The sequence below is a fragment of the Ciconia boyciana genome, chromosome 6, assembly GCF_034638445.1.
Source record: "Ciconia boyciana chromosome 6, ASM3463844v1, whole genome shotgun sequence".
Taxonomy (NCBI): domain Eukaryota; kingdom Metazoa; phylum Chordata; class Aves; order Ciconiiformes; family Ciconiidae; genus Ciconia; species Ciconia boyciana.
In genome coordinates this window covers 70,348,432-70,360,813 of record NC_132939.1, presented here as the reverse complement: position 1 = coordinate 70,360,813, position 12,382 = coordinate 70,348,432, and the positions used below count along the sequence as shown (strand labels likewise).

The 12,382-nt window shown below is 45.7% G+C and overlaps 1 protein-coding gene across 1 annotated transcript in view; it reads right to left on the bottom strand.

The window, feature by feature from the left end:
- The window catches only part of MDGA2 (MAM domain containing glycosylphosphatidylinositol anchor 2), a 389,857-nt gene that overhangs the window by 51,312 nt on the left and 326,163 nt on the right, over window positions 1–12,382 (bottom strand). Inside the window, exon 11 of the mRNA XM_072865499.1 lies at window positions 837–985. Coding sequence (XP_072721600.1) covers window positions 837–985 — 149 coding nt within the window. The remainder of the gene's footprint in view (window positions 1–836; window positions 986–12,382) is intronic.

Here is a 12,382-nt window from a genome sequence, read left to right as displayed (position 1 = left end):
AGCGTTTAAGCAACGCACAGATTGGTTCTTTAATTGTGTATTAAAACTCAAGCTTTGTAGCAATAACCTTCAAAGAAGAAAGATGATATTTTTATTTTAAAATTGTTAAAGGGAAAATTAATGGGGATGGCTACGTTAATTTAACAATTCCTCTGCAAGTGGGTTGGTCCCACGCTTCCTTAACAGTGCCAATCCCCATTGAAAAGTTCACAGTGAATCTCTGAAGACACAAATGTGATCGGCTTTAATGTGGTCAAAAAGATATCTCGGTTCTCAAGGATCACCACATGTTTCCGCAGGAAAGCTACAGCTATCCCTATATTTATCTATTTACATGGAAGATCTAATAAAAGATATATAGATACATACAGAGAGATAAAAAGTTTAATCTCACTGCAAGTTTCTTTCATGTAATCTTTCTAGCATATCTTGAGCCACAGCCTCTGCAAACCCTCCGAGGAACAGCTCTTTAATCTCTGCGTTTCACACTGCAAACGTGCAAATTAGTTTCCAGGATCTGCAAGTGGCAGAGGACTACTTCTGCAAGATGGCAGCAAACTTTCCAGAAGGAGGAGAAACAACTCTGACTCACAGAAGACAAAAAGAGGGAGGAAAAAAAGAAATCAAATAAGATTAAAAAAAAGGAAATAAAATAAAATAAAACAAAGTAAACCAAAACAAAACAAAACAAAATAAAACAAAACAAAATAAAACAAAACAAAATAAAACAAAACAAAACAAAACAAAATAAAATAAAATAAAATAAAGGCTCGGCAGTCCCCACAGAGGTCAGCACTCAAAAGGCACGTCCTGCACGAACTAATTTCTTTCCTCACCTGCCTAATCCCTAAGCGATAGGCAAGGATGCGGTCCACAGCGTCGGGGTTCATCTGGGTCCACTGGAGACTGTAGGAGTAGACGCGGGGTCTGTTCTGCCACAGGGGGTTGTAGGTGTCGTAGTAGAACTCGGGAGCGTAGGCTTTGCCTGTAGGAGACAGGAACAAAACCGGGGAAAACAAAGAAACCAGAGAACGATCAGGCAGCCAGTTTTGGAGCCAAGTGTTGAGACCCAGCCTGCAACCACCCTCTGCCCCTGTGTTTTGAGTAATTTTGTTAAATATCTTCTTCCAGAAACACATTTTGGAATTATTTGCCTCCATCCACTTTTTTACAGGATTCATGGCAACAGTCTACCTTTACCGTTAACTCACTCCTCAGCGGCATCCAGGGCCCAGTTGTGGCCATGGGAGGGGAAAAATTAACTGAGCTCCTAGCAAAGGAAAACTGGAGCGATGTAACATGTCTCTGCACTAATTTTGCATAGCCCAGCTGACTAAAATAGAGATATCAAAACAATCTGCACTACACTGAGCAGAGAAAGACTCAGCGACAGCTGCTGTACCTGGCACAAATAATACAAAATTACATCCATGAGCTGGAAATACAAGATGGACATTTCCAGCAACTGCTGCCTTCATCACATCTTCTCCTCTCCAACTACCCAAGTGAAAACGCACACAAGCCGCCCTTCGTAACACCGCAGATGTGCACAACAGAGGGATACGACATCTCACAGTGCATGTTGGGTACATGAGTGTTTCACCAGAATGTTATTATAGCCTTCATCCTTTAAAATATGAAAAAACTAAAGATGATTTCCTGAACACGTGATAAAACATTGCTTGAATTCACTGAATTTGAGTTCCCTTTGACTGAAACCCACGAATGCTAGTGACACCTTTACATGCAAATTACCTTTGCGCCTCTAGAGCATCCCATAAAGAGTGATTTGCCTCTGATGGCAAAAATGACACAGAGTGCCCAATCTGTTTGCCTAGCCGTGGGCATGTAGTGGCATCTGAGATGCCGTAGGGTAGCTGAGCCATCTAGGCTGGGTGGAAGATATGACACAAGAGCTATAAGAGACCCAGGACCTGCTAGTGCCATACCTGGAGCTGCGTGCACCATCCTAGAGCATCTCACATACCACCAGGCACCTCTTTACAGGCAAATAAGTTGAGTCCATAAAGGCTACGAGCAGATGTGGTAGGGACAGGGGTGTCTGCAAAAACCTTTGAGGGAACTTCCCTCCACTGGAATACACAATTCCAACATACCCCCAAAAAATCTCAGTGGATTTGTCGTAAAGGAAAGTCAAACAATATTAGAGCACACACCAATACAGGCCAAAGAGTCATAGATCAGTTTTCTATTTTTAAGTCATTTTGCACTGATCTTTCTTTAGCACGCCATACCAACAACGCAGCATTGCTTCCGTTTCTTAAAGCAAAAAGGTTTGGATTGACTTGAAACAAGTTTTAACAGCTGGATTTGTAGGAAGAGTTGTTAATCACCAGTTTTTGCCCTGGATCTGTTTCAACAGGAACAAAACCTCAACTCAAAGACTGACCGTCTTTCATGGAACAACTCCATCCTTGCCCTGCCCGGCTCTGCTTCCTTTCTCTGGAGTTTCTATGCTTTGAGCGTAACGCTATTGGGAACAGGATGGGGGCAAACACAAACCAGGCTCTTCTGTGTTAAATGCTATATTTTGTCACCTGAATTATTCAAAAAAGAGATGAAACATGGGAAGCCAAAACATTTGCAGATATTATCCTCCTGTGAAGGTCTAAAGGAGACTTGTCATTAGAGAAAAACAGAAGCAGAATTAGGTCTTTCCCCTCCCAAAGCTTATACCTCTGTTCTCCTTCTATTTCTGCAAGGATTTTGTCAGTGGGAGTAATTATGAAATGCAATGAAAAACACAGGACAACCTCATGGGAAGACGTGGTCTGCCTGCTCACGTCGACCTATGAGAGGGGTATGCATTCATTACTCGCCTCCTTTAATTCAGATATTAGGAGCTTGTGCCAAAATGCACACTGTATTTAGGTATTTTCTCCTCAGAACTATTCTTACCTACAGTTGTAAACAGAGATGGATGGGGAGGCATTTTGACCTAGAAGTCTGAGAATTTCAATCATCAGAAAGGTAGTGAGAAGAGGGGAAAAGAGCATAAAAAAAAAAACCTGAAAAGGGACAAAGGGGAAATCATGTGAATATATACCAATCTTGTGATTATTGATCAAGCTTTTATCTTTGGGTATGTCATCCCCTCCAGCCATGCTTTTCTTTTCAAAGGATGAAAAGCCCTTTTAGCCAAGATATTTTTGCCAGATTGCCCAAAAGAGGTGCACATTCAATTAGATCGGACTAGAGCAGATATGCTAGTGTTGAAGTAGCAAACAGCAATACTCCAAGGACAAGAAGCAAAGTAAAACTGCTATTTAAAAAAAAATGAAATGTAAGATAAATGAAAAGAGGATCAGTGGTCGCTAAGATTTGTTTTCCTTATTTATGTGCAGTGGAAATAATGGAGAAAAGCTCATGCTGAATGAAAATTACAATCTTCCCCCTTCTACTGCAGGTGACCATAATGGCATCTCTGGGGGTCTACAGAAAGGATCCATAATTAGACACTTGTCACAATATGGGCACTTGAACAACACAGCCACCTTTTGAGAAATAATGAGGACTCATGAAGAGTTGCATTATTCTAAATCTCTCTGAACAGAAGAGCTTTCTGGTGTGAATGGAGATGCTGAAAATTTAACAACACAACATTAAGACCTTAACTTGTGAACTTCAGAAGTACAAGAAAGCTGGGCAGTGTTTTAGAGTACACAAAAAGCAGACGTCACCTTTGGAGGAGCAGGAGCTATGAGACACATGGGCAGTCAGCCTGGGCTAGGCAGGTGTCCCCCATCACCGTGACCATTTGCTCCGACTCTGGACAAACACCCTAAGCCTCCCACCACCCAACTGTGCCGCTTCCAGAGGTGATGCTGTCCAGCAGAGATTATCCTCCACTAGAGAAGTAAAGAGATGATGAAGAGTGTAAGAGACCTAGCAACAGCCCTTGGCGTAGCACGACTTGACTGCGGGGAGGCAGCAGCTTACTCGGAGGAAACCACCTGTAGTACAGGTTAGCTCAGCAGCCAGCTTCAGGCCCTGGTCGTGCTTGGAAGAGCACATGCTTGGAAGGTCATGCTTGGAATTATCACATATTCCCCACCTGCTGAGATGTCTCAAGCATGCAGAGCGTGGGGCTGCTGTCCCTCATACCCCAACTGGGCAACCCTTGGGGCTGCCAGCTCTACCTGCACCTGCCTTCTTTCCTACAGCAACGTCAGCCTCACCTGCCAAAAGCAAACCCCCTTGCTTTGTTCTGAGTACAGGAAACGTTTCCCTGGCTCACATCATTTTCCCTTTTTAAGTGCAGGCAGCAAAAACGGCCTTCCTCTCACTCCCTTCAGCTTTTGCAGCATTCAAGGATTTATTAAAACATTTCAGGACAGGCAGGCAGAGCTCAGCCTGCCCTGGGACCAAACCTCGCCAGGCTTCAGCTAACTGGAGGTAGCCGTGACCAACCCACCACCCCTCTATCGCCCATCGAAGTGGATTTTGATGCACCGGGAGGGACCCCAGGTCTATGCCGATTCAGATATATAGGGGAAAACGGTGAAACTCTTCTCAGTCCTCAGGAGGGTGCTGGCGAGAGGAGCAGCACGCCATGGCCCTTGGTCGAGGGGTTAAAGGCAGGGAGAAGTCCGGGCTGCTTCTGCAGGCAACTTCTATGCATCCAGGAGTGCCGCATCCTTGGAAAGGGCAGCCTCTCGCTGACATGCCGCTCCGGCAGGGCCGGGGGAGAGTTTAATGCCATGGTATTTTTTGTGTCTGTTAAGGCATCTGCAGTCAGGTTTAGAGCTCCATTAACACGTACTAGTTTTAATTAATCCCTCCCTCTGTGCTCACACTGCTGGAATCCGAGTAACTGTGATGCCTGGGGCTCTGCCAGGGAGAGGATACATGACACAGTTTGATGTGGAGTATATTGTTTGTTTTCCTTTCTATCACTAGCAAAACATTTATTTTTTTCACCTTCTGAATATGTAGTATGTGCGAAATAAAGATGGTTGGGGTGGGTGTGTGTGGGGAGGGTGGGAGCGGGGTAAGGAGAGGTAATACCGAATGAAGTTTTGCTCATCTGGGCTGGCCCCTGCACGAGACAAAAGTGCATAAACAGACAGACCAAATGTTTGTGTTTGAAGGCTACACATCTAAAATAAAGCGTGAATTCCTCCCCAGCACGCTTTCAGACGCCACCCAGCACGAGCAGCACAATTACAAATCCTGCTGCATTTATCGCTGTTGTTCCATCAACCTAAACGCATCTGCATATGAAGCCTACAATTATCAATTATGGCTAACTGCACCCCTGGGCACACAGGGGTTGTTCAGGATTTTAGCTATCTCCCTCCTCAGGTTAGCACAGGGGTAAGAAAAAAAACCCCAGCACCCAATTCACCGGTAACATTCATCTGGATTCACAAGCACATCCCAGCCCTGCTGAAGCTCCTGAATTGTAGAAACACTGCAGAGGTCTGTGATTACTGGCAGTGAGCAGCAATTTTTCCTCCTTGTGTCTTTAATTTCAAGAGGCCAAATGGCTTTTTTTATTGGGCATTATTGGTGCATTTTCTGCATCTCTACCTAACGCCCAGCAGATCAGCAGCCAGGGGAATATCCTACCCACGGACCCTCCTCCAGGTAGAAGCCACAGGCTTTATAAGAGAGTCCCCGATCACTGTAGTTAAAGTTTGCTACATATTAATTTCAATGAAAGTCTGAAATAGGACTTCAGGGAGATGCGATACCAGATCTCAAGAAACATTGATCTGAGAACACGACTGTGATTAAACAGTGTGGCACAAAGGAACGTGTGTCCCAAGGTCCTCTCTGAGTAGCGGTTCCCAAACACTAACGTGTCTTCTGGGTGGGACAAGAATACACTCACTTCTAAGATGTATTGAGTGTGAGGACTTACTCAGTTGAAGAGTACTTCAAATAGTGGACAGCCAGGTAGGGACAACTTAAAAAGGTATATTCATAGAAAAAAAAAAAAAGCTTACTGCCTGCAGACAGTAGCAGTTATCTGAGCCAGTTTCAGATGAGACAGGATCTGTACCGAAAGCAGTGTGGCTGCTCCACTGATGTGCACAGGCAGGAGAGACCAACGTGGCGGCTGGCAAATCAGTTCTGAACCCAGGCAGAGCGTGGAGGCTGCTGCGGTCCAGTGGAGCATTTCCCTGCGCTCACCGTCGGGTCTCAGTGTCTCAGGAATAAGCACCAACGCAGACGTGCCAGCACTGCTCTGCTATTTGGCACCACGCACCTGTGGACAAGCAGCAGGTAGGGCATTGTCCAGCTTCTTAAACGATGAAGAAACTATTGATTGTATAGCAAAGTGGAGAAAGCCCACGGGAAAAATATATTTAACAATGATGAATTTGGAAAATACATCCATAAAAGTGTTTTATCTGAAGTTTGTGTTTTGTTTTTCTGGTGACAGGTTGCATTTGTTCTAGGTGCACTCTCTTCAGTAACAGAAGATTACCAGCACTGCTTGCCACTGCACAAGCAGAACTCCCCTCACATGCGTGCACCATGGGGATGGGCTGCATTGCTCAGCCTAAACCCCACTGAAATGCACCCAGGCCTGGCCCGGAAGCAAATAGTCCCTGGGTGAAGGTTTCGCAGAAAAAGTGGGATTTGGGAGAAGAGGAATACAGTGCACTCTGCAGAAGTGAAGGAGCAAGCTGTTTCGCCGGGGGGCAGTGGGAACACCCTTCTCCTGCCACGTAAACCTCCTCCGGAGCAAAGCCAGCCCAGGGACGGGACTCTCTGAAATGGCTCGGGGCTGGCTGGGGTCACTTTCTGAGGACGAGAAGCTCTGCCGCAGCTATGGCATCGCAAACACCCTCATAAACGAGGTAGCGAAGGTGCGCTGCCTCTTTCTTCCTTTCCAGCACAAAGACTCCCCATGACAAACAGGAGCATCCCTGAGTTTCAGCAGAACAGGGCACAAAGCCGTTTGCAAAACCACCTCAACAGCTCTGGCACCATCATGACCTGCGAGCCCTAATCACTTCTGCTCTTGATTTACAGAAATACTTGCCAGCGTGGCATGGATTACAGGAGGACTTCCTCAGGTACTCGCTAATGCACAAGAAGGTACAGTTCATTTGAATATAACTGATATGATGTATATATCCATGGTTCTAAACAATAATTAGGTTTTCATTTAATGCGCAACAGCTGACCAAACCATAAGCAGACATGCACGTTTTTTCTGATGTATGGATGAGGTGACAGCAGCTCACCAGTATTAAAGAGCGTACTATAGCAGACAGTGTTAAAGCATCATTATTTTCTGATGGATAAGAGTCATCAAGTTACAAGCCTAGTTTCGGTAATTACTTATTTCATAATGAATCTGAGACTGGATCATGAGGAGGAAAAGCATCATCTGTCACCAGTGCCAGTGCTGCAGAACAAATGCAGTGTTCTTCCCCAGTAACAGCCCCTCTCACTCACAGAGCCCTTTTGTAGTCATTAGCATCTGTTGTGCAGCATTTGAATTCCTCCAGGCAGTACATCCAAAATATTATCTACCGACTCTCTACTAGTGGAAGGTCAAAAATGGTATGAAAGACAATATGGAACTGATTCACAGAAAACAAGCAAACAAACAGAAAAGCCAATTCAACTGCTTACTGTTAAATTCATGGTACATCTCATTGCACCACAGGGATCTCAGCAAATGCTGAAGTACTGTCCTGAACAGAGGTGGACTGATGCGTTTACTCAAATGCGACATGAACTGGTACCTATTCAAGAAACTTCTCAACCAGGCACAGGAGATCTTCCCGTGGTTCTTTTCAGATCGCTCAGTCATTTATCCCTTAGAAACTTAGGAAAATAAAATAATCTTCTAAAAGAATAGTTTCATTTCAGTTGCCAGTACATGGTTTCCAAAGTAACATAAGAAATCAAGAACATGCACTGCAAATTTAAATTGTAATGAGTGCAAACACAACACACTGATTTCAAGCAATGGCAATAAACTGAACAACGACATTCTCTCCCTAATTATAGCAGCTGACTACATACCCCAGATGGAGTTTCAGAGTACCGGGTTAGTGTTTATGCTGGCTTGTCATGCAGAAACAAACAGTAGTAACTGTGCAGGCACAGCATCAGTAACAGTGACAGCTTTAAGTAGACACGCAGACAGAGCACTAAAGGAATCATTTCCTTGCATTGTCTGTTTATGTTCCCCCATCTTCATATCTATTTCTGCTAATTTACTTGGCGTTAGGTGGTTCGCGAATGCAGCATCTTTGCCATCTCTGTTCCATATTGGTAGCACATACGCACTTTAGCTTATCGTGACAAGGAGTTAAACATAAGCGATGATCAGGGTGTCTTGCACTTTATAACAGCAGCTATAAACGTTTAGGAAAAATAAAATAAAATCAGAGATTTACAAATGCTTCCCCTTTTGACAAATTCAGCTCCAGACTTTTCTATCTTTAAAATGCATGAAGAGTATAAATCCTAAACAAAACAATATATTTAACTGTGTAAAATACTGGGAGACACAGAGTTTATGAAAAATGCTGCCCGTTACTGTGCTCTGGTTTATTACAGGATATATATTTTATGAAGGATTTTCAATAAGAAAGAGAAGATACTTTGTTCTTTATTTGCATACATGAAAGGAAACATATGTCTTCTCCTAGAGAAACGAGGCAGAGCAGGCTGCAAAGCAAAGCCCGGACTAGAGCCCAGAGCACCAGATCATAAGCTGGGGCTCCTGCCCTCCCAAAAGCAGGTCTGCCCGCAGGAGGATCTTTGGGCTTTGGTTTCCAGGAAAGGACAGTCTAAGCCATAACAGAACAGTTCTGCTGAGCAGCTGAAGAGGCATTTAAGTGCAGAGTAGTACTAAAGCTAATCAAGTGCAAGCATTAATAATAAATAATCCCCACAAAGTAGGTGGATGAGGCTGCTCTTCCAGGGAGTTCTTTACTGCAGGAACAGACAACCACATACCTGCTGCTCCCAACGCCATGAACTTGGGGATGACACTTTCCCACACTCTCCAGTAAAAGTCTCTTCCCAAGGGATATACAGATTTGCTAACTTATTGCAACTTGCAGGGAAGGAATCATTTGGGAATCAAACTGAACTTTCAAATGCCAAACTGGAGCACAAATTTAAATGTATATGTACTCTGCCCATCCCAGACGATTTAAGGGGTTCCTATTCCAGGTACAGAAAAGTCTGCTTTGAACCAGTAAACCGACATCCCAGTTAACACTTAAACTAATATAAGCTTATGCCACGGAGTACGCTACGCATTTCATCCATGAGACGCCTTCTCCACGTGCCCTTTAATGGTTTCTTTCCCATTCTCCCCACCCGTGTGGGATGGTTCTCCTGCACCCATCCCTCGCCTCGCACCTGCAGCTGCAGGACCGCAGTGCTGGGATCAGACGCCTCGCCAGCGATAACCAAACGTGACATCTGCTGGCTGAGCCGTGGAAGAGCTCGCACTGCTCTTCTCTGCAATTCCTCCTCCTTCCAACATGGGATTCATGGTAAAAAACATTTTTCCTTTTCACAGCAAGACCAGGTCTCACCGAGAAGTAAACACAATGCGTTGCCGAGTTTCATTTCAATTCGTTTGTGCCTAACACGTCCGTGTTTGTTGACAAAAAGCTTCAATACAATTTGAAATTAGGTTTGTAACTTGGTACAACGTATTTGGATTTCCTTTCAAACAGCTCATCCTAAAATGTGACCCGTGCAGTGACATTTTGAGGGATAAATCCCATTTAGAACAGTCTCTGAAGCTGGCTGATTCACACACACAGACCCCTTTTTATTGGTAAGGTTTCTGTAAGCTCACATGCACATATATACATACTTGCCCTAATTTATATTATATTATTTTATATATAATTTATATTATTTATACAACTTGCCTTAGATACACACACACGCACGCACTTACACACACCCTACGTACAGAAGTGCATGCATGCATGTTTGCAGACGCGCGTCTGTGCTTGACTAGAAAATGGTTACTAAAGCAAGGTGAAATACAGCTCAACAGAAAACAAAGCGAAGCCTCTGCTCGAGGTGGAGGCGGTAATTTACCTGTCGCCGAAGTGAACTCCACAGAAATCCCCCAGGAACTGCAGGCGTGGAAGGGGGAAGCAGTGTCACTTGCCAGTAAGTGCTAAAGACCTGATAAATGAAGGATGGGTAGGGAAATGAAAGCGGTGTCATACAGCGAGCAGGATGCTCTCGTGAAATCGTAAATAGTGATGTGTCACCACATGCACATAAAGAAAACTGTGGCCTCTGAGAAGGGGTGAGGTGGGGGAGGCTCTGACGGTGCCTGGCAAAACGCGTATTGCGATCAGAGTGCGACACTGAGTCACAGAAGAAACATCTGCAGCTGGGAGACGATGCGGCTCCGTGCAGTCCTTTGGGAGCAACATGCCCAACAGGCAGCAGTGGCCAGGCTGGCTCCATCCCTGGGCCACGCTGGTCCCCCTGCCCGCGGGTGAGCCTGGGGCCGGTGCTGCACGCCGTTCCCGAGCATCCCCCCGCTGCCAGGTACCACAGGTCTTCCTCCGCACGTGTCCCACGGCCATGCCTGCCTGCAGCTCTGTCCGTCGGTCCCAGCTCAAGTCCTGCTCCTCGGCCAGGCTTCCCTGATGCTTTCCAAGCTTATCAGGACTTCTAGGCAGCTGTAAGCTCTCCCATCTTGGCATTCAGGGTTATGCAGCTGCCTTACCCCACCCCTTCCGTACCGCGGGCTCCCCAGTTCTTGGTAAATAAAACAGCTTGTGGCTGCTCCGATCCACTCCAGAACCAGCACACAATACCCTCACATCATACAAGCAAACAAGCATTTTGGAGGAAGAAACTAAACAAAATGCCAGCCAGCAAATGAACTGCCCCTGCTTCCCACCGGCAACACTGAAATGCAGATTTTTTTTCTCTGCCCTGGGCACTCCTTGGGTCAGCTCTGCAGCGGCGATACTCGAGGGCTCCCTGCTAAATGCTCTTTAGTGAAGTTTCTTCAGGCTCTGTGGGACTGAACACCGCTGAAGGTATTTGCGGCAACCACAGCGGGCAGGTTTCTTCATGGGGGGCCTGGTTCAGCTCCAATATTAATTGGGACATGTTCTTCACTCCCATGTACCAGGCTCCCCGAAAACACACCTTCAGGCCTGCCAGCAACAGAGCAGCCAGCCCATGGACGGGATGCCTTTTGCTCTTCTTTTTGCCCAGATCACTCATTGTTCTCTTTATCCAACATAAAATAACTATTACCGGCCCAGAGCATCGCACACTCAAGCACCTGCATCACCCAGGGAGGCAGCTGCATGTTCTCTCACTGCTGGGGTCACCGGTTTGGCCCCCAGACATAGACATATACCCTACAGCTCAGCTACCAAGAGCTCTACTTCAAAAGATGTGCCATTCATCTTTATTATTCTAGCTGCACAAAGCATCCCGTGGTCAACAAGAAGGGATGCATTTACTCTTAATTATCAGTCTCCAGAGGCTACTTTGAAATAGCCCAGGATATAGAGCCAAAGCAGAGACACATCAGCGATGCTGCACTTGGGGACGCCTGGCTCACCTCCTTCCCCTGGATCCATACTCTCGTATCCCAAAACACTGCAAACCATGGAGGCCAAAAGGACATCAGAATAAGTTTTGACACATTCATGGAGGCCACATCCACCAGTTCCCAAGAAAAAGAAACGTCTACCTGGGATGGCAGCTCAGTAGCCACCTGCAGTACCGCTTGCCAGCAGACTGGGAAGCAGGAGATGGCAATGCCTCTGCTCTGGGCTCCAGGCTCACGCCGAGCACGTGCGACTGGTCACCACCAAAAACCGGAGACACGTGCCCAGGACCTGGCTTAGAGCTGTGATTTCCCTCGTTACCGGCTTCATTGCACAGCAAAGGGAGAACCAGGCCAGGCTCGTCGGGTCCTTCCACGGCTTTCAAGCAGCAACGCACAGGAACACAATGAAACCCAAACAGTACATGCAAGTAGTAGTTTCTCAAGCGGTGCAATCCACTGCTGCAGTCACAGTCCTTTCCTTTTTTAGGTGAACTAACTTTATTCTCCTTCTTCCTCTAGGGCAGACTTGCATTAAAAATGAGTAAGTCTGAAGCACAGTGAGAAACCTCAGATAACCCCTCCCTCCACTCCTCAAATTAGATACTTCAGCCTCAGGACGGAATTAATTAACTTCATTTTTCTCTTCTTACTAGATGACAGGAAAAGCATGGTTGAGATCCAGTAATAACACCTTGTCACCTTTGCTAAAAGGTCACATTTGGCACTGCCTGCTCCACTGATGACCTGCAAGAAGTAAATATCCCAAATTTCATAACTCTGCCGAGTTTGGAAATTAATTGTCAAGAAGGCAGTCTCTGGCTCAGA